Below are 21,509 nucleotides of genomic sequence, written 5' to 3'. Positions count from 1 at the left end.
GAAAAGAATGGGGAACAGGGACAGGCAGCACTGATCAGTGCTCCCTCACTGCCTGCCTGGGCTTGCTGCCCTTGGCCAGGCTCCCCTGCTTCAGCTTGTGTGGTGCCTTCTACCAGGAACCAGCACTGAGCACAAAGGTCAGATTTCATCCCTGCATTGCAGTGCTCCATTGCTTCTCAGCTCAGATCTAGCAAGGCATAGAGGGTGGAAGCAGGACTCAGGCCAAAGGGGCTTGGATGGAAGGCCCTCACCCTTCGCCTGTTTTACTGTTCGTCAGTGTCTTCAGTGCTGTGTTTGACCCAGACTCACTGTCTTTCCAGGTGGACATTCACATCATGACCCAGCCACCATCAGGAGAGTGGGTTTACTTTGACACTGAGATCAGCAACAGCAGTGGCAGGATTTCTTATGTCATCCCTGAGAACCGGCGCCTGGGCATTGGCGTGTACCCCGTCAAGATGGTGGTCAGGTGAGGTACCCTGGGTGGCCATGGCTTAGTTTGTGACAGGATACAATAGGTTTGAAACATGCCATGTGGGCTGCATGACAAAGCCATAGACCTGTTACCCATAACAGAAGAGAAACTTGATACCTAGAATATGATCCCTCCTTGTGTGGCAGCTCTGATTTTTTAATGTGATCAGAACCTGGTTTGCTAGAAACAGGAACAAAGCTGTGCTCTGCAGCTGTAAGAGGAAGGTCTGTGTTTTATTCTGCCTCTTACATTACCAAAAGGATGGTAGTTGAGCTCTGCTTGCAGAAGCAGGCCTTCTGCGGCTGTAGGTGAATGGCCTTGCTGTCTCTTGCAAAACTGCACAACTGAGTGTATTTTAAATGATATAGACTTGTCCTTGAAGGAAAGTACTTTGTACTCAGGGTAATTTACAGCCCAAGAGGTTCCAGCTGAGCTCTGGTTGCTGGCACTTTGAGTCACTGAAGTACACTGACTGTAAGGCTCCAGAGCACAGTTTTCAGCCACACTTTAACACACTGTCCTTCCTGCAGTGTCTATCACTGCTGTAACTGAGAGTGGCATAGCTCTTACAGGCTTTGGGACAAGTTTGGGTGCTGCTCAAGGCTTGTGGTGCACTTCAGTACTCAGAGATACGTTCTGAAAGAACCTCTGTATATCAAAGACTGGAAGTACCCATTTCCCTTCCAGGGGTGACCACACATATGCAGACAGCTACATCACAGTTCTGCCAAAGGGGACAGAGTTTGTGGTGTTCAGCATCGATGGCTCCTTTGCTGCCAGCGTATCCATCATGGGCAGCGACCCCAAAGTCCGCGCTGGAGCAGTTGACGTTGTAAGGTGAGCAGCAGGGGCTGGGATGGTTGGTTTGTTCTGACCATAGCATTGCACTAGGTCTGTAATCCATGGGTCTGTGGATTTTCTTCTAGGCACTGGCAAGACCTTGGCTACCTCATTATCTATGTCACGGGCCGCCCCGACATGCAGAAGCAGAGGGTGGTAGCGTGGTTAGCACAGCACAACTTCCCCCATGGGATCGTCTCTTTCTGTGATGGGCTCGTTCACGACCCACTGCGGCACAAGGCCAACTTCCTGAAATCCCTCATCACAGATGTAAGTCTGCATCTGCTGAAATATGACCGTAGCACAGGTGGAGATTGCTGCTCATCCAATTGCCCCTGTCAGCACCAGTCTCTTGGCAGCAATGTGGCCTGCAGTAGAAGATTAATCTCTGTTCATTTTATTTTCATCCTTTTATTTCTCCACAAACTGTCCATGCTGTTAAATTGTGTCATTTCTGCTCTGCACTGTTCCATTTCATCACAGGTTCTTCCAATACTGAATGCCAAGTGAAACAGAGGGAGCAGTGCCTCCCCTTCCCTCCTCAGGTGCTTTAGTCACCTGTTCACCTGTGTAACCTGCTCTGAGGTGCCCTTTGGAGGGAATGGGGAATGGCCTTGCACCACCCAAACCGGAGAGGTGCGCAGAGCATCTCCCAAACATTCAGCCCCAGGGAGATCTTAGCGTCACCCTGCACAGAGGCTCAGAAAACGTTTGGATAAAGCAAGCTTTTCTCTGTCAGACAAATGGATTAACTGCTAGCATCCGGAGCATGTGTGCCCTGCCTTGAATAGCACTGATGAGGGCTTTGTCCAGGGGCTGCCTTTACTCTGTGCCCTCAGAGGCAGCATATTTTGCTGCCTGTCCTTCTCCCTCTGTCCTGCAGCACTGAGTAGCAGTATTGCATGTGGCAGCACGGCCACTGGAGGGGAACGCTGCGTGCTAATGCTGGCTGTGCAGGGGGTTGCAAAGCTCTCTTCTCCCTCATTGACAAGCAGGCAGCCAAGTGTGCACCATCCCTGCCCCCTGTGGACCTCAATGAAAGGCAGCAAGGGCAGATCTGCTTTGCTGTTACTCTTCTTGTTCTGGCCTATAAACATCCTCAGCTCTGTTAATTAATGCTTTGCTCAGCGATGCATTATCCAGCTGGGAACTTACATAAGTTATTGACCTAAGATTCCCACAAATGCTATTAAAAAACAACAAACCCTGCCTGTTGAGCAGCATGGAGCGCCCATATGTTCCGACCGCGTGCTGCTTTTTCTCTCTGCAGCTCCACATGAGGATCCATGCGGCATATGGATCCACCAAGGACATCTCTGTGTACAGCTCCATCAGCCTCCCGCCCACACACATCTACATTGTTGGCCGACCCACCAAGAAGCTGCAGAGCCAGTGTCAGGTAGGAGCCAGCTGGTCTGAGCCCTGCAGGTGCTGCCCAAAAAACCATGGGCTTGCCATTGGAGGGGACACAATGGGAACTTGGGCACCCTAGAACTGGATGATGAGCTGGTGTTTGCTGTCTGCTTACTGTGTGCAGATGTAGAGCCCTCAGTAGAGGAGAGACATGGATCTGGTGGAGTGAGTCAAGAGGAGGGCCACAAAAATGACCTGAACAGTGAAACATCTCCTTGCGAGGACAGGATGAAAGCTGGGGCTGTGCAGCCTGTAGAAGAGGGGGCTCTGAGGAGAGCTGAAAGTGGCCTGTCAGTGTCTGAGGGGCTTTAAGAAAGAACAGAGTTTAGCAGGGTCTGTGTTGTAGAACAAGGGGAATTGGTTTCAAACTTAGAGGCAGATTTAGACTGGGTAAAAGGAAGAAGTTTTTATAAAAAGGGTGATGAGGCACTGCACGAGGTGCACAGAGAAGTGGTGGTGCCCCATTCTTACAGACAGCCACGGTGAGGGGACGAGGCTGTGAGCACTGATGGAGCTGTGGGTGTCCCTGTGCACTGCAGACCTTTAGAGGTCCCTTCCAACTCAAGCAATTCTGTAATTCTAAGAGGACAGGAACCACCCCGTGTACCAGGTCCTATCATGTCTGAAAGGCTCGGTGTCTTGTGCATCGCCCCCAGCAAACCTGGCACACCAAAAGGCTTCAGCTGCATAGTGCCTACTGGGGAGACACGATGGCTTTCCCTGCCCTCATCCCTCTTGTCTTGCAGTTCATCACGGAGGGGTACGCAGCCCACCTGGCCCAGCTGGAGTACAACCACCGCTCGCGCCCCGCCAAGAACACCACACGCATGGCGCTGCGCAAGGGCAGCTTCGGGCTGCCCAGCCAGACTGAATTCCTGCGCAAAAGGAACCACCTGCTGCGGACCATCTCCTCACAGCCCTCAGCAGCTGGAGGCAGCGCCGGCCACCGCCCTGAACGCACCCAGAGCCAGTCCGACGGCGACAAGGAGAGGGACAGGGAACGCAGCCAAAGAAGTATGAGCATCGCCACGGGGTGCTGGGGCCGCAGCCCAGCGTCCCGCCTGGAGTCTGGCCTCCTGGGGCAGAAGTAGCCGAGCCAGAGCCAGCAACCTGTCGGCTGCAGCCACCGGAGGAGAGAACAAAAGGAAAGAGGGATGAGGCCGGCGTTAACGTGGAAGGGTAAATATGGTGCTACTCTCATAACATCGTGGTATTCTGGGAAGAGATGGGATGTTTCCCACACAGAACGTGCAGGCCTTGCAAGCGGGAGCGTCAGGTTTGTGCGGCATGAGCTCAAGGAACAGCTGGAAATTGGAGGGGGAAGTCTCCAGGTCAAGGTTGTGCTCTTTCCTGCCTCCTTCTCTTATCCAGGTATAGTGACTGTAAATACGTGCCTCCTCACCTTCTTAGCCATCGCTCCGATATGCGTGACCGAGTGCTGTCCTCAGAGCCACAGAACAGGGGGTGAGGTTGGGGAATTTGCTCGTGGCTGTCCCAGGAGCTGCCGGAGGGGCTTTGCCGGTGCAGGGGTGGGGTTGGGGTCAGTGAGCACACTGCTCCTGCAGCACGGACAGCCCCACGTGTGGGATTTGGCGTGGGCTGTGCCAGGCAGAGCGACCAAGAGCTTTACCTGTACAGAGGGCTTCATGTTCAGCCATGTTCTCAAGGAGTATGTGCAGTGGCAAAACAGAAGGGTGTTGATGCTCTTGGTAGGGGCAGAATGTCGGCAGATTCACGCCCAAGCAACTGGGGTCGAGACTACTATTATTTTTTAACGAGACATTTTAGAAGCCGATGGAATTGAATGCATTGACCTCTGAACAGAAGAATACAGGCTATTCTGTTTGAGCTGTCGCAAGCCTCAGACACTTAATTTGCTGTTAAATCTCCAAATATTATTGCTATATATAATTTCCAGAACTAGCCACCGTATATTTGCAAGCAGTTCTTCTCATCCAAATGCAGGGTCTGACTCTCTCAACACCCACCTCGGAGACATTTTCTTCTTCCTGGGTTCTCTCCAAGTTCAGTAGCAGCTTCAGTGGGAACCAGACTCGCTTCTTTGACCTGTAGTTACTGAACTGTAAAACCTCATTGTTTTTTGCACTGATGATTTTTAGAATGGAAACCTGTTACCATCTCATGTAGCTACACCCAACTGTTTGTAGTGCATGACAATTAAATATCGCTACCAGGGTGTGTGTGTGTGTATATCTATATATAAAGATGTGCATATATGTATGCACACACACACACACGTATATATATGTATGTGTACATATTTAAAGAAAATAATCCTGTGCAGAAGTTTTTCCAGCAGTAAGGAGACTGTAAGGAAGTGTGCCAACAGAGTCAGGCAAGCATAAGAAAAGGCCATATCTGAATTTTCCTGGTGTGTCTCTCAGTGGATGTGCCTGAGCCGACGGTCGGTGCGCTGCTGGAGCCGGGGCTGTGCGTGGCAGAGGGAGCTGCCTGCCGTGCTGCAGGTGAGAACAGTGCCTGGTGTGGGGGCTCAGCAAAGAGCCCCACAGCCCCGTGCCCCCGGCCAGAGGCCCAGCTCCCTCCTTGCACACACTTGGGCGGCCCATTTACAGGCTCCAGTTGGCCTCTTCACGTGGAGATTTTATAGTCCTACTGAGCTCCCCAACTACGTGTAACCCAGCTTTCCCCCACCACACCTTCCTGTATTTATACCACTTTCTACTTCCGATGATCTTATTTATAACAAAATTTTTTAGACTGGCTGCTTCATTTTATTAACTGTTTCAATACGAAGCGCAGGACGGCCGCACTGAGACACGCAGCACTGTGAACACTGTTCTGCTCATTGGCCTTGGGCCACGGTAGGCAGATCTCGCATCAGGCACCTCAGACCTCGTGCTCACGGCGCTTTGGGTCGACTGAGGGACAGTGCTGAGCCGAGGCTGCTGCCCACACAGTGCAGCTCCCCGTCCTGCAGCCTGACTGCACACCGCATAACCACTCCTCTTTGATAGTTCTTCAATTACAGAATGTATCTGATGACTTTTATTACCGAAAACTGACTTCCCTTTCTGTGGACTCAGCTGAGCTCTCTCTGAATGTACATCTGGAGCTTGCTGGGTTAAAAACCAATGTGAATTGTCCCAGCTTTTTTGCTAGTCGAACGTTCTATCGAACAGTTGCCATCCGAGTAGGAAGCCAAGCCACAATCCATCCTGTGAAGTCACCAAACCACATCACTAAATAATTTCTGCAAATTTGGATATGGCCTTTGCAAAATTCCTCTTTCCTCAAAGTCCACCACCGAGGCAAGGCGCAATCTGTGCGTTTTCCAATGCTGATGAGATGTTCACGTTTTCTTATGTGTAGATAGTGTAAAACAGAGGCGAATGTAAATTTTCAACATAAAAAGTGGATATGTAAAATTGAAAGCTATTTATTTATGTAGAGGAAGAAATGGCTGGAGGGACTGGAGCCTTCAGGGTTTATTAATATTTAAAAATGTAGCTTTTTGTTTCAGGCATTATGTACAAAGCAATTACTTCATGGACCAACTTTAGCGTAACTGTCAATGAATGCAGAAGTGCAATATTATACTCACCTCTCCATCACTTCACGTTCCCAGCAGCTACTGACCAGTTAGACTGACAATCATAGCGCTCCGTCCTCACCCTTTGTTCAGCTTCTTGAAATTCCCCAGGTCCTTTCCATGCCCCCCATCTGTTGCCATTGTGCAAATCCAACATGGAGAAGCAATTGTAGAGCAGGACCTTTATTGCTGCAATAATACCAGATGACGTGGGTGTAGTTACCAGGAAATATGCCAATGAGTTTTCTTCACCAGTTCAGTCCATCACAGTACATCAGTCTATCTTCAGCCACCCCCATCTGGCACTCATCTCTTCAAAGCAAAGATCAACGTGCTACTCACTCAAAGAACAATAGCAATAGTTTAACTCTGTTTATAACCTGTTTGTTCTGAGCTGTTTTGGAGAGCGATGCATGTGACTCAATGCCTTTCCACGTGTCTGGAAGAGGATCCACTTGGATGCAGGGAGGGAAACACAAATGTATATTCCATCCTTACTAAAGGGGCACTGTCAGGTTAAAGACCTAATTTATCTTTGTTGCAAATAACTCATTTGCTTTGAAACGAAAGACTATGAAGAGTTGCTTGGCCTCCTCCCTCTGGCTGTTTGGGCAGCCCTCAGCCCATGTTGTTCCTACACTTGCACAACACAGCACACCCTGCACAGGCTGCCTTAGGCTTCTCTTTTTTTATTTCTTTTCCTCTCTTTTTTCAATTGCTTCCATCAGAATCAAACTCCACCGTGGAGCTCAGATTTTTCTAACAAGCAGCTTTTTGTATTCCCGAACAATTGGGCCAGACTTCGCACCTGACGCTGTCCCTTTAAAATCTTGTTTTTTTTCTTTTTAATTAATAAAAAAAAGCCCATGCGTTCATTCCGAGTCATTTTCCTGGGTTGCTCACTCTGTCAGACGAGGTGAAATTCTCATACCAAAAACGTTTACAGTGTCCGATCCGCGAGCCGAGCGCAGGAACCAGCCAAAGGCTTACCGCCGCCGCCGCTCCGCCAGCAGCCGCCGTGCTTGCTGTAGCAGCCCCTTCTTCAGGTATTGCCACTTTGCTGCATTTCCTATTAGTTCTAGAAGCCTTACGGTCCCTTCCCCATCCTCAGCACCCTCTCTGCCTGTTGATACCCTCGACTGTCGGTTTTATATTCAACGATGTTAATTCTATTTTATTTATAAAAAATTGCTCTGGGGGAGTGACAGGTGGGTGCGTGGGGAACCACCAGAGGGCACAGCGCGGCGCTGCGTGCGCCCGCGTGTACAGCGCCGTGCAGACGACTTGCTTGTGTGTGACAAACCTTCTGTACAACTTCCTTCTCCTCCTTGCTGTTAGTGCATCGTCCCAATGCCTGGGTGTGCTTTGTGTACAGTATCATTGTGAGTTACACAGATTAAAGAAATGGGAAGGCTCGTCTCTGTCTGCTTATTTGGGAAGTTCTAGAAACAGAAGTCACAAAGCCCAGAATGTGAGCAGGCGCCACTTTAATGGGGGTTAGAGCAACAAACAGAGCATGGAAATCTGTGCAGAGCAGTCCTGCAGTACTCGTCTGTCCTATAACCATTTTTTTTTATTACTTTAAAGTTTGTAGATGTATGAACTTTGCAGTGGGGGAAAACAACAGGCATTTGTGTTACAGCTGCTATGGGTGTGGGCCCTGAGCTGCTGAGAGCCTTGCTGCCACATGGGGCCTACGCTGCAGGAAAAGGCAGGAAGAGAGCAAGGCAAAGGCTCCTCTCCACACAATGGGTGAGCAAAACCCCTGCCCCCAGGTTCTCAGTGCATGGGGCAGACAGAGCAGCACAAGAAGGGCCAGAAGCAGCCCCTGAAGGGAAGACGCAGCTGTCAGTGTTGCAGCCCTGCTGCAGACCCTGTGCCAGCTCCTGCCAACAAAAGCCCAGAGATAAGGCATCAGCATTTCTGTGCTGCTGAGCTCCTCAGGCCTTAAAAGGGTCACAAGGGCAAGCAGCATTACAGCCATGCTGGCCCCAGTTATGAAAGGGAGGAGAGAAGCTGTTTAATGGGAGATGAACCATTAAGGTCTTTCTCCTTCCCAGTCAGTAACTTACAGACTGAATGACACTGCCCCCAGGGAAGCGTACCGATGCGGTGCTGCCTGCAGGTCCAGTTCATCAGTGCACCAGGGCTGTGTCTGCAGCAGGACGAGTCTCTGGCACAGCTACAGCACAGGCTCACTGCAGCATCCCCGTTCTCACCTGGAAGGCCAGCCCATCCCCACGGGTGGCTTGCTGGAAGTGGAGAAATGGGCACTCAGAGCACAGCCTTTACCAGGACAAAAGACCACAACACTCACTGGCTGGGGCCTCTGTGGGGCTGCCAGGACTCTGTTTGCCCTGGTGGGGCCCCTTGAGAGGCAAAACAACCCAGCAATCAGCCCCAGTACCTTGTTAATCTCCTTGTGTCTCTCCTTGCTGACGATCTCCTCCAGCACTTCTCCATCTCCCTTAATAAGCCTGAAAGACAAATACAGGACCATGAGGTGTGAGGACTATCTGCCAGCCACGTTGGTTCCCCTGCCCTATGCAATATGTGCCAGGAAAACAAAATTGAACAAAATTCTCCAGCAACGTATGGGACAGACACACATGGGACCAGGAGCTGGGCTGGTGCACCTCTGTGCTAGTCCAGAGACTGCCCCAACCCTTGAAGCTCTATCATGTGCCATCTTAGTTTTATCTGGGATGGATTTTTCTTCAGAGTGTCTGGTATAATGCTATATTTTGGTTCTAGGAGAAAAACAATGCTGATAACACACTGATGTTTATAGCGTCTGCTAAACAGTGTTGTACAGAGCCAAGGTCATTCTCAGCAAAGGGCACAAGGAGCTGGGAGGGAAATGAATTAGGACAGCTGACTGAAACTGGCCAAAGGGATATTCCATACCATACAGCATCAAGGGGAAGGACTTCTGAAGGGGGTGGGAGTTCACCTCTCTCTTTCAGTGCTTATGGGGCTAGCTGGGCATCAGTCGGGGGGTGGTGAGCAATTGCTTGTGCATCAATTGTTATATATACTTTTATATATATTTGTCATAATTATTACACTTTTCCTTTTCTCTTAGTAAATAGTTTTATCTCAACCCACGAGTTCTACTTTGTTTTCTTTCTCCTGTTTCTCTCCCCCTTCCCACTGAGAAGGAGGGGAGTGAGTGAACAAATGTATGGTGCTTAGCAACCTGCCAGCTTAAACCACAACACATCATTTTGGCCATATCAACTTTTTCTCTTGTTCTTATGTGATGAGCATCAGCAAGCTGCAGCCAGCACAGCTGTGGTCCCTGAGAAAGCAGCATCCCCCTGCAGGGACCAACTAGCCCTGTCCAAGGCTGAGGGCCCTGCATCTGTTATGTACTGAGCCAGTCACACTTGCACATTGCAGGAGAAAATACCTGTAATAGAAACATCTCCTTCCATCCCACCACCTGCAGAAGCTTCTCTGTCAACAACAGTGGACTCAACTTCTGCAAAACTTTTTTTTTTTCCATCCCCCACTGAATTCAAATCTGCTTCTGACTGCCTGAGGGAGCTGCAAGGCCATTCAAATAGGAGCCAGTTTTGGCCTGGAAGGCAGCCAGATCAGGACATCTCACCCAAGCTTATTTCCAGCATCATCAAAGACAGCTCACAATCCCTAGCATGAACAGGAATTTAAATGTCTTCATTACATGCTTTACATGGAACTGACTTTAGTTCCACACCTCCCTAAGTCCCGCAGGCTGCCTTCTATTTTAAGACTGGACTTGTCATACCCAATTCTCCTCACCGTGATGTTTTCTGTTTGCTGGAAGGTGCAGCGTATTACAAACTGGGTCATTTCCATTTGGCTGCTATATGGACTTCAGTCCGTTGTCTGTAACTCCAAGGGGAACATACCCACTCCCTCCCCACTCTCACACCTGGATGCTAACTGGAGCTGGGGCACCAGTGGCTGGGAATGGCATTTTGCAGCTCTGAAACTCAGTATAAAATTGCCACTTTCAGGGTAAGCTACAGCAGGTTTGATGGAGAGGACCTGCGTGACAGATTTTGCTGCTGAGGGGGACCTGACTCCAGGCAGTACTGCACATCTTCCAGTATCCCATCCCATTCAACCTGCATAGCGATGGACAAATCCATCACCTCTCTTCTGCCCAAAGCAGCCATACCTGGTTCTCCCTGTTTCAGGATCCACCACTCTTCTGATAACACTCTGCCTCGCATCCCATTCCTCCTTTGTCATTGGCTTCATAGCCTGGATCCGGGACTTCTGCTCATCTGTCAAAACTGGAACATGTCCATTAGTCAGAGCTGTGCTGGCAGGACCAGCAGCCACAGCATCGTGCCTGCAGGGAGCAGATGGGAACACAGCACCAGATACTGGTGGTTCAATAAAAAACCATGCAAGGGACAGCCTGGGTGTGCTTCATGTCCCAGATGGATGTAGGCAGCAATTTTATCATAGAATGGTTTGGGTTGGAGGGGACCTTTAAGATCATGTAGTTCCAACTCCCTGCTATAGGCAGGGACACCTCCCACTAGATCAGGTTGCTCACAACCCCATCCAGCCTGGATGTCACTGCCGTTACTGCTGACAGCATCCTTTCATCCAGCATCTTTGTTCTCAGCTCACATTCACAAATCAGAATGAAATTCATCAATGAACTCACACGCGTGGCTCCTTACATTTACTGCTGTGGGCCACAGGGAGAAGAGCCGGGTGCCCCTATGGGCCCAACCCCAATCCCACCAGGGAGGCAGCAGCCATCAGCCCGGGGTTACCTGGCCCGGGGTCCACCTGTGGCTCCTTCTGCCACAGCTCCAGCGAAGGGCCAGGCAGTGCCTCACCCACACCTCTGTCCTCCTTAACTCTTTCTTTTGACTTCTTCTTCAATTTCTTCTTTAACTTCTTCTTCTTCTTCTTGTCTTTGTGTTTCCCTCGCTTCCTTCTGCCGTGCCGCTTCGCTCTGGTGTCACTGTCACTGGAGGAGGAGGAGGATGAGGAGCGGGAGGAGGACGAACTGTCAGAGGACGAAGCGTTTGCCTTCCTCTTCTTTTTCTTCCTTCCCTCCTTCTTCCTTCCTGCAACACACAGCGGGAGTTCAGCACAGCACCACGGAGGGGGGGGGGGGCCGGACCGCGGGGGACAGGGCCTTCCCTACCTTCCCTGGCGGCCGCAGAGCTCGGCCGGTGCCGGGGACCCGGAGAGGCCGCACCGCTCCTCGCGCCGCGCCTCTCCCGTCCGCTCCCAGAGGGGCTGCGGCTGCTGCTGCTCCGGGATCGCTTCCGGGACCGCCCGCGGGCCATGGTGCGCCGGGGTCTGCGGAGAGAGGTCAGCGCTACGGCCCGACTGGGAATGCCAAAGGGATCTAAGAGGTGTGCTGTCTCTTTAAGAGGCGCGCACACTCCGACCCTTCAACTGCCGTTCCGCGCCGCCGCCACGCGCACGTGCTCACCGTTGTCCACGGGCCTCACCGCGCGCACCGAGCGCCGCGCCGCCGTTACAGCCCCGGATCTCACTTCCGGTCCCACCGCCCACTTCCGGTCCCTCACTCACAAGGCGCCGCCCGGGTAGCTGCGCCGCGCTCCGTGGTTCCGCTTAGCGCTCGCGGAGCCACTCACGGCGCGGGGACACCGACGGCGGCAGCCACAGCGCAGCGCTTCTGCCGCTGGGCTGCGGGCGGAGGCCCTCAGGCTGCCATTCCTCCTCCCGCAGCCGGTTGCGGAGCGTCCCTGAGAGCTCCTGCGAACAGCGCCAAGTGGAGCACGTGGGGATTTATTGCACTGCTCTTTTCCACGTACACGCGGAGCGCACCGCCCGTCGGCACAGACGTCTCCGCAGATGAAAAGCAGCGCCGGGTCTTGTCCTGCACACCTGCACGGTTGGCAGTCCTTGCAGTGAGTCAGCGCTGGGGCTTTGCACGTCTCCGCGCTCCTCCAGCGCTCCGATGTGTGGCTGCGCGCCCTCGCCAGCCCTCGCAGCAGCAGTGGGAGCAGCTGGCTTCCCAGCAGGACCGGTTTGGTGTCACCTTGCACGGTGACAACTCCCTCTTAAATGACTCAACGTCCACCCGAGGCTGTCAGCGCGGTCCGAGAAGGCAGAAAGCAGCTGGAGGCGATCTGTTCTGCAGAAGGCATGCCCCACCTGCTACCACACCGAGCAGAGATCCACGGTCTCAGGCACGTCTTCTTCACAGGTTTCTGTGAACCCGTCTCCAAACCCCTCTGCCTCCACCAGTTGGGGTTTCTGGTTGCACATGGGACACAGCTGGTTGCGGATGGCTGATGATCTCATCCAAATGATGAGGTTCCAGCGTTCCCCCGAGGCAATGGGAAGCGCCCCGTGGATCTGCCCTCCTCGGTGCAGCAGCCCCTGGGTTCCCACGTGTTCCACCTCTATGTAGTTTGGCACAGGGGAAGGATCCTGGAACAAAGAGAGGTGGATATGGCATTACACCAGAAAGTCCCTAAAAGAACAGAGTTCAAGTAGTTGAATTTTCTTCACCCACAGTTCAACCAGTCACAGTAAGCCATTTTCAGTGCCAGGTCCAGAGAAAATTTAAAGGCAGTTTCAATTAAAACAACAACAACAACAAACCAGTTTCACCAGTGTGGGGTTTTTTAATCCCTCTCTTGTTTAGAATTCCCTGGAAAAAATGGATATGGAATTAAGTCTCATCTTAAGTAACTTCTGTCTCTCTCAGCACCTCTTTGATCATTATTTTCCTTGTGGGAAGATGGGTTTGTTTGCTTCACTCCAGCTGCTACTACAGTAGCTGTGTCTGTCCTCTCTTTGAATTGGCTGCAGTTAGCTTGAATATTGCTAACTTATTTATAGCAGTAGAGGTCCCTACCTAACCACTACATTGTAGAAAAGGGGAAGGGACAGAGGATTTGACTGTCAGAAGTGAGCAACTGCTTTTTAGAACATAGTTAATGCCCTGAAACTGGAGGACAGAGGGGAACAGAAATAGGGTCCAGATGAGGAATGTGTTCAGTACCTGTCTGAAATCCCCGAAATACAAATTGCCTTCTGTGAAGTCTTTTCCCAGAGAAACGTTTAGGGTGACTTCTGCATTGTCATAATGAGAGCTCAGATCCAGATCTTCATGCAGCGAGTACTTGACAACAAATGCCTTATGGCTGTCCAGGCAGGCACCCCCCAAGTCAGGATAAAGCAGGGCTGTGATGGGACGCAGATACTTTTCACGCAGGGGTGTGATGAAACTTTCATCCATCCCTAGCTCGTTGAGTAAAACCTGTTTCAAAGAGAGGAGATGGAACAGCTGACCAACAGCTGGGTACATCTGCTGTTTCATCAGAGCAGCTGCTGAGCTGTCTTGCACTTTTCCAATGCTGCTGCTCGCTCAAAGAAAGGACCAAAGAACTCCAGGTACAGGGGAGGAAAGAGGATCAAGGTAGAAACTGATAGTGAACACAGTAAGATCAAAAATTGAGTGTCCTTTAAAAACATACTCTTTGATTTAAATATGTGTTGCTTAAATGCAAGGTGCTCATTGCTTTGAGATACCAGATCCCACCCCTACTCCCTGCTTTTGCCCATCCTTTTGCCTCTGGACAAATAACATACATTCCTTCAACCCTTTCATTTCAAAGAGTCTGTACTCAAACTATGCTGCACTCAATATAAACAGTTTGGAATGGAAAGAATTGTGAAGCAAGGAGGTAAACTGTGCTCAGGAACACTCCCCCTAAAGAAGCACAAGAGCTGATGAGTCCTACCCCATAGTTATTCATGCTGTTGGGCCTGCCTTTAGGCATGTCCGACTGCTCAAAGTTCTCCAGCTCCTCAATAAAGGCTTGGCAGAACTCCTCTGTGAACACTGGGAGTCGAAAGATCCGCTTATCTGTCAAGAAAAGGAGACAGTGTTTGCTGAGGTAAATAACATGAAAGTCTTCTTAGCTGTTGTGTTTTCTAGCTAGACTATGCTGGTGCTGGTGAGAAAGCAGCACCTGTATTTTTCACTTTATGCTCTGGCTGCTCAAAGAGTTGGCACTGTTCCTCAGGATCAGCTCTGGGATGGATTTGTTGTTTTTCATGTCGACCCTTTGCTTCCAGGCTTCCCCATCCCCATCAGTTGTGAGACCTGGCACTGATTTAAATGCCTGCTGTAGGTGCTCAGGAAATGCTCTGAGAGGGCCCAGAAGCTGAGAGGGAGGGCAGTAAGTCAGCAACTCATCACTGGCAGTCCTATGGATGAAAGGGACTCAAGGTCATTTAGAGGAAGGGGAATTTACTTGTCCAGCCCATCTTTCTGGGAACACCAGGCCATCTGTGCTGCTTTTCAGGGTAGAGCCATAAAGGTCTAAGGGGAGCTCAGTATTAAGGATATAGGTGCTGTGATAAAGACAGTGTGAAAAGGTAATGTGCCTGGAAACTACTTCTTGGGAAAATAACCAACAGCAGCCTTGTACACACACACTTGTCTCTTTCTTTTTGTCTTGAGAAAAAGAGGCAACTTTGCAGCTTCCCTTCCAAATTTTGTCAGTGTTTCTGGCAGGGAGAGATCTTCAAAAATGCCACCAGGGAAGCTGAAAGCACAGATTTAAAAGGCTGAAAACTAGACTGAAAATATTTCAGCTCAGACTAACCAAAGGGAATTGTCTGAAATGGGGAAGCACCGGGGAGGGAAAACCAAGCCCCTCAAGCTAAGATTTCCTTCACAGCAGGCTCCCCTGTGAGGTTATGGTACAAGCAAAACCCCAGCCCTGCTGCAGTGAGAGCCTCTGATGAGACATCAGCAGACTGGGATTGGAAAAGCAGAAAACAGGATCTCAACCACAACATAACTGCTGCACAATACTGCCTCTCCAGAGACTCTCGTCAAGCAGAAAATAACATCCTGCTTGTCCCGGCTGTGTATCAAAACTGAGCTGTCAGAAACAGGGCTTGGAAACAGCTGCCATCACTGAAGCTGTGAACACATGGGTGTTCTCTGTTGATGATGGGTTGTTTTCTGTACCTGAGAAGGACTCGGTGTAGCGCAGGAGGCCATGGAGATTAGCATCCGGTGATGTGCAGTATCTAACGATTTCTAGAAAACCTGGGGCCAGAAATGAATCCTAGTGCCAAGGGAAGGATGACAAATGTAAACAGAAACACAATTAGCTTGCAGAATCTTCTACAGCCTGAGAGGGAAACGGACTTTCACATACACACAGGAAAATATGTAAAGCCTAGGGAGCGAGGCTGCTAGTTGCACTTGGCTTACTTTTGTGGCAGGAAATGTTACCAGCAAATTGTGTCTTGTTGTAGTTCATGGGTATTTCTAAGTATAACTGTCCAGATTTATTCTTAGCGCAATGGGAAAGAGCCTGGTTCACATTACGGACACCCAAGGGGTAAATGCAAAGACATTTCTACAAGATTTACCATCTTCTCCTGGCCTCAACATGACAGAGCTCTGCTGGAAGCACTTCCCTGCACAGATCATGACAACCAATGGCAAAACATGTTCCTAAAGGGTTATGGAGCAGTAAATCTGTGAGAATTTTTGTGCGATTAATAATCTGGGAACATGTCTGTCAAACATCAGGAAATTCAAAGCAGAGCAGCCCATAACAAAGGTGGCTGTGCTGCATTTACAGTGGGGTGCATACAGGCAAGCAGCCTGCTCCCACCCTTCAGCTGAGAGTAATTAGTCTGCTGCTGCACCTGCGCTGATTTCTATGGCTGTCCCTTACTCTTCAGTGACTCTGTTGGTGCAGTGGTGCGTTAGCTCACAATTACTAACTATATTCTGCATTCAGCACCAGGTGCTGGTGCAGCTTCCATAAAGAATGACCCTCATTTGGCAGAGTCCTGCCTGGAGAACACGCTGGGCTGTGACAACTGTTCTGTTTTTAATTCAGTCCAGCTCTGGAACTGCATGCACTCTTGATGATAAAGGGCTCCCTACTGCAAATATAAACTCTCAGCCAATTCCTTGAGTGCAAACCAGATTTCAAACACAGGATCTACCTGAAGAGTGTACACTTCTGAGTGCTTTGGTTTGTAACATTGAGAGATGATGGCTTTGCGCTCTGCTGACTGATGAACCAGGAGTTTTCTTCTCTGCACTTCTGCTTCAATCTAGGAATAAAGAACAGAGCGTCGTGCTGGAGAATCAGAGCAGATAACAAAGCAGAGGATAACTAAAACAATTCCAGGAATCTGCTTATTGTTCTAAAGCAGTTATTTTTGTTCAGGGCACCTCTGGGAGCCTGAGCGTATGCTTTTGCTTTTCTGTAGTCAAGACAGGATGAGTAAATATTTAAAAACCCAGATGCCTAAGAGGGATGTGAGACACATTTGCACAATGGATGGCTTAAGAAAGAACTGAAGCCTTTCCACGGATGTGTCAGGGGAGCTGTGAGTTTTCATCCCTTTCGGGCATTTCTGACACCTCGTGAATCGCTCTGGCTCTGGTTTATGTCCTGACAAGAGCAGTTTTGTCCGCAACGATGACGTTTCCCGGGAGGGAGACGGGATTAGCGTTAAATCGTGCCGGGACAGGCTCGTCCATCACCGCCCAGCAAACAGCTCAGACAACAACTGCTCTGCTGTGCCCCCCACGACGTCACACCGCCCGCCGTGTGACGGACCCGCGGGGCATCCCGACAAACGGGACCCCCAGAAACTGGACGTCGTGCCAGCATCGCCACGCGGCAGCTCGGCTGGGCAGGCTGCTCCGGCGCTGCCACCAAAGCGGGCTTTTAAAAACAGCAGGAAAGGGACCGAGGAGCTGCCAGCCCTCGGTCCCCGCCCGCAGCTCGGCGCTCACCTCCCGCAGCACGGCCGCCATCTGCTCCTCGCCGCCGCAGCCCCGCTCCCTCAGCGCCTGCAACGACACGGCCGTCAGCGGCCGAGCCCGACGCCGAGCCCGCCGCCCCGCCCCGCCTCGCCGCTACCCGCCCGTAGTCCCGCCGGAGCTGCCGCTCGTCGCGGTAGCAGACGTGCATCCCGCAGCGCCCGACGAAGATGTTGGCGGAGAAGAAGCAGGCGCAGGCTCGGAACGGCCGGCCCGCCGCCATGTTTCCCGCCGGAGCGGAGCGCGCGCCGCCACAGCGCTTCCGGAGCGCGCGGGGGAGCGTCGGAAAATTCCGGGCCGGAAGAAAAACGGGGAAAAGGAGGCGGCCGTAACGCCTCTCCTCCTCCCTCTCCGTGCCGCTTTTTGCAATCTCGACGGCGACGCCGCCGACCCCCGTATTCCCGGCCCGTAGCGAGGCGTTGGCCGCGCCTCGGGGCGCGCACGCACCGCGCGGTTCTTTGCAGACGATCCCCGCGCCGCGCGGCCGCGGCTCCGCCCTCCTCCGTCCGTCCCTCTGGGCCGGGCACGCGCTCGGGCACGCGCGGGGCGGTCGTCGGGCACGCGCCCGGCCCGGGCCCCCGCGGCGGCCATGGAGTCCTCGCTGCAAGTGGCCGAGGAGGAGGTGGTGGTGGCGGCCGAGCCGTGCGTCCCCAGCAGCAAGTTCGAGGACATTTACCGCCTGCTGGCCGAGGGCTGCTTCCCGCCCAGCTTCTGCTCCATCAAGAGGAAGAACCTCAAGCGCTACGCCCAGAAATTCGTCGTCGATGGTGGGAACCGGCGGACCCTCGCGGGGGTGCGGGGGGGATCCGCTGCGGGAAGCCGGGGGGTGCCGTGCCGTTATCCCGGCGTCGCTTTGGGGGCGAAATGTGGGGATTTGGGGCGCCGTGGGGGTGCTGGGACCCCCCGCTGGAGGAGGGCTGGCTGCCTCAGTGTGGGGGTCTGAGCGGGGGCTCGGCGCGAGGCTCTGCTGCTTTTGGGAGATGTCCTCGGCGCCCCCACGGGAGCGGCTGTGCGAGCGTCGTGGGAAACAAAGCCGTCCCGCCCGCAGGTGGCTGCCTGTACTACGTGGGGCCCAAGAAGGAGGAGAAGCGCGAGGTGATCGTGGACCCCGAGCGCAGGCGGCAGGTCTTCCTGGAGAGCCACTTCACCGAGATCGGGAACCACCTGGGCCAGAAGAAGACGGTGCACCGCATTCAGAGCCGGTACTACTGGCTGGGGATTGTGAAGGATGTGGTGGACTGGGTAAGTTCTGGAGCAACGTCTTTGACTTTCCCAGGAGGTTGAGGCAGGAGTGAGCAGCTACCAGAGCCCTGCTGCAGGGACGGTGTTGCTCCTAGTGCTGTTGCTTTGAAGCCGTGCACTGGGCCACTCTGCAGGTGAAACTGCTGGAGCGTCTTGAGGCAGCTGGATAGATTGGATGTCTTTTCCCCTGAGCATCAGTAAATCTGCACAGGTAGGCATCCTCATGCAGGGCAGTTTTGGCCAGTGTGGGAATATGGGATTGGTTCAGACAAAGTGTTGCTTTGAGTTTAGTTTTGAGCAGGCTGGATTCCTGCCACAGCTCCTCAGCTCCCTGAATTGCTGTAAAGAGAGGAGCACAGTGTTTCCAGCAGCTCTCCTGGGCTGCTTGGCCTCTCACCTATTGTAATTCCCCTGCAGCAGGGCTCTGCAGCACGGCCTGCTTTGGAGAAGTGTGGCTACATTACATGGTCCAGACAGTACCCCTCTGGTATCCTAGGGATGGTGATTTCTCTAGCCGTTAGAAAAAAATACAATAAATATTTATCCAAAACCAGGGTGAGAAATGTCTTTGCTATAGGCCACGTTGAGAAAGTTGGTTATTGTGTCAGAGAAGGCTGTCTGGTGAGTTTTGTCAGAAATGAGTTGTGTCAGCCTGCTGTGCTCTGTTCTCTTTTTCTTGCGTCCCTCTGTTTTTATTGGGTAGAAGGAAGCTGCACAGAGGTACTGTCCCTCTTACCCACTTATAATTTGTTCAGAATCTGACATAACTTGTCAGCATATTTTAAAATCCTTTGATACAGTTTTTCCCTTTCCAGATCAAAATGTGCGAAACATGCCAAAACGCAGAGCACAACAAAAACATATCACGGAAAACCAGACCTGTTAAAGTGGAGTCCCCCTGGGAGGTGCTGGGATTAGCTGTTCATGGTGAGTGTTTGTGGCTGTCTCACAACCTCTTCAAGGTTTCTGCACCCGCTGTCGGGAAGCGTGGCAGATTTACGGTCACACGTGAGTGACAGCCGCCTACCTCTGTGGTGAAGAACTGCCAAGGAAGCCGTAGCAGCTTACCAGGGTGCAACCTGATCCAAATGACTGGCACAGTTCCCACTGCATACACAATGGGAGTTATGTGGGTGTGAGTTACCACTCTGAATTGAGGCTGTGATGGGTGTGCTGTTGCTAACAGAGGTCACAGAACTGTACTGTCTAAATTACAGCAGAAAAGAGTTAAAGTATTTTGCCTTTTGGGAGCAGTTGTTTTCTGGGCTTAGTTTTTTACCTTCTCTGTTTGGATAATATTACAGCATCACATTTATTTATTTATGTATTTATTTTTAAATGCTTGTTTATGCAGGACCTTTTCCTGAGACGAGCCAGAGCAATACACATGTCCTCATTGTGACTGACTACTTCACTAAATGGATTGAAGCTGTTCCTCTGCAGAAGAAAGATGCCTTGTCAGTAGCTAAAGCACTAGCTACCACTTTTTACAGGTGGGCTCTTCTCTTCTTGATTAAATTGCACCTCTGCAGTGAGATATGGGGGTGCTCTAGAAACTGTGTTGAAGTATGTGTCCACAAGATGGTTCCCCAGAAGAGCAGGAACTCTTCTGCAGGAGAGGCCATGCAGTGCCCCTTGCTGTCTGCAGAGTCCTTGGGAACAGCACGTTATTCTCTTGTTAGCAGTGGAAAGGAGAAGGAAACATAAGTGGTTCACTTTTTGGCTCCAAGGTCAAGAGAGCTGGTGCCCCAGTTATCTACAGAGTTATAAAATGTACTCTGATCCTTTGTAGAGAGTGTTTGTTTTACACTCATGTGGTACCTGCCTCCACTGTACCCTGTGGGAAATGCATGTGGCCAGCAGAGACTTGCATTCAGAACAGAAAACTTTGCTTGTTTCTTCTGGTGCCTTATCATTCAAAAGCAAACAGGCTAGGCTATTTTGGAACAGATACAGCCAACAGACCTCTCTCTGCTCTTGGGAGGTGCTTGGGAAGATGCCTGCTTCTTCAGCACCAGCTCCATTAGAGGACCTTTCTCCCTTTTGTATCCTGTTTCCGTGCCGATTGAATGCCTCTGGCTCTGCCCTGTGACAAGCAGAGTAAAGCAAGTTGTGTGTCCTCTTCTTATTCAGGTTTGGAGCATCCAAGAACATTTATGCTGGTGAGAGCTGGGACTTCTGTGAGGAGGTAGGTCAGGTGTTGGCTGTTTCAGGGAGAAACAACATGATCTTGAGTGTTTGCTTTTGATCAGAGCTACAACATGCCATGGACAGGGCACGAGGAGCTGAAGCTGCCATCTCCCTGCCCCAGCCGTCTTGCCAGCAATAGGTGCTTTGTCAGTGCTTTCATGCTGTCGGGATTTGAAGCTGTGGTTATGTGGTATAAAGCCTTGAGCCACACTGCAGCTTCTTTGCCCAGAAGGAAAAAATCCTGTGAGATGATGGCTGTGAACTCTCTGCCCTACCCTGGGATTAACCCAGCTTGCCAGTGCTGTGGAAAACCACAAGCACGGTAATATTTGTTGCAACATGTTTACTCCAGCTCTGACTTCTCTAGTGAGTTTTTCATGCCCAGTAATACTTTTCTCCCTCTTCTGTAGTATCCTCATGCTGCCAGGGGGATTCCTACTTCAGTCTGTTTCACTATAAGCAGTATTTTGTTTTCTGTACTCTGTAGCTACATCCCAGTGAGGCAGTGCTGTCTCATGCTGTGGAAGCTGATCACTGCTGCAGTGCAGACCTGCCTTGTTCTCCTGTGGGCATGACCCCCTGCCTTTGCAGGTCAGCCGGCTTCTGTGTGAGCGCTGGAACATCTCCCAGATCCTCACCCCTGCAAACCCTGTGGACTGTGTGGGCCTGGATCACCGCAGCGCTGAGGTGCTCAAATCCTCCATCTGCAATGTGGTGAACGAGAAGCCCAGTGAATGGGATGCCCACCTTGATCCCGTCCTCTTCGATTTCCGCACGTCGGTGAACTCTGCCACGAAGTACACCCCTTTCTTCCTCATGTTCAACAGATACGTGTGCCTGTCGTCTGAGGTAACTCTGCAAGACAGCACAGTTGTGTCTGAGGTTTGCCACTGACACTGCTTTGGAGTAATAACCATGTGTCTATGCCTTGCAGGTGGATTTTGTCAAGGACTCAAAAGAGCAGAGCG

At 51.4% G+C, this 21,509-nt stretch overlaps 3 protein-coding genes across 21 annotated transcripts in view; 1 reads left to right on the top strand and 2 right to left on the bottom strand.

Moving 5' to 3' along the window:
- The window catches only part of PITPNM2 (phosphatidylinositol transfer protein membrane associated 2), a 115,952-nt gene extending 108,238 nt beyond the window's left edge, over nt 1–7,714 (top strand). For all 15 annotated transcript variants that reach the window (XM_031592622.2, XM_090120799.1, XM_031592626.2 and 12 more), the window contains 5 exons: nt 321–469; nt 1,163–1,312; nt 1,402–1,585; nt 2,586–2,714; nt 3,475–7,714. In XM_031592622.2, coding sequence (XP_031448482.2) covers nt 321–469; nt 1,163–1,312; nt 1,402–1,585; nt 2,586–2,714; nt 3,475–3,819 — 957 coding nt within the window. In that variant the 3' untranslated portion in view covers nt 3,820–7,714. The remainder of the gene's footprint in view (nt 1–320; nt 470–1,162; nt 1,313–1,401; nt 1,586–2,585; nt 2,715–3,474) is intronic.
- Nucleotides 7,715–7,767: 53 nt separating this feature from the next.
- On the bottom strand, nt 7,768–11,881 carry ARL6IP4 (ARF like GTPase 6 interacting protein 4). Of its 3 annotated transcripts, none has more exons than XR_004166803.2 (6): nt 11,461–11,606; nt 11,081–11,380; nt 10,468–10,585; nt 8,707–8,776; nt 8,372–8,551; nt 7,768–8,185 (listed from the first exon to the last, which is right to left on the bottom strand). XR_004166803.2 is itself a non-coding variant. In XM_031592636.2 (6 exons), exons 2-6 carry the CDS (start codon nt 11,603–11,605, stop codon nt 8,495–8,497), a joined length of 690 nt encoding a protein of 229 aa, XP_031448496.1. In that variant the 5' UTR covers nt 11,606–11,618; nt 11,755–11,881; the 3' UTR covers nt 7,768–8,494. The 3 variants fall into 3 exon arrangements, 1 of the variants encoding a protein (XP_031448496.1); XR_004166804.2 differs by having other exon boundaries at nt 8,405–8,551; XM_031592636.2 differs by adding an exon at nt 11,755–11,881 and having other exon boundaries at nt 7,768–8,551; nt 11,461–11,618.
- A 565-nt stretch (nt 11,882–12,446) lies between these two features.
- OGFOD2 (2-oxoglutarate and iron dependent oxygenase domain containing 2) lies at nt 12,447–17,619 on the bottom strand. 3 transcript variants are annotated; one of them, XM_090120806.1, is made up of 7 exons: nt 17,557–17,619; nt 17,083–17,139; nt 16,281–16,391; nt 15,283–15,382; nt 14,042–14,166; nt 13,300–13,557; nt 12,447–12,722 (listed from the first exon to the last, which is right to left on the bottom strand). In XM_090120806.1, exons 2-7 carry the CDS (start codon nt 17,101–17,103, stop codon nt 12,447–12,449), a joined length of 891 nt encoding a protein of 296 aa, XP_089976932.1. In that variant the 5' UTR covers nt 17,104–17,139; nt 17,557–17,619. The 3 variants fall into 3 exon arrangements, with proteins under 3 accessions (XP_089976932.1, XP_031448494.2, XP_089976931.1); XM_031592634.2 differs by lacking the exon at nt 17,557–17,619 and adding an exon at nt 17,210–17,538; XM_090120805.1 differs by lacking the exon at nt 17,557–17,619 and adding an exon at nt 17,214–17,538.
- Nucleotides 17,620–21,509: the final 3,890 nt, after the last annotated feature.

This window comes from Phasianus colchicus, chromosome 18, assembly GCF_987193195.1.
Source record: "Phasianus colchicus chromosome 18, bPhaCol1.hap1.1, whole genome shotgun sequence".
NCBI lineage: Eukaryota > Metazoa > Chordata > Aves > Galliformes > Phasianidae > Phasianus > Phasianus colchicus.
Note: the sequence above shows the minus strand (reverse complement) of the source record. Positions and strands in the feature narration are given on the sequence as shown.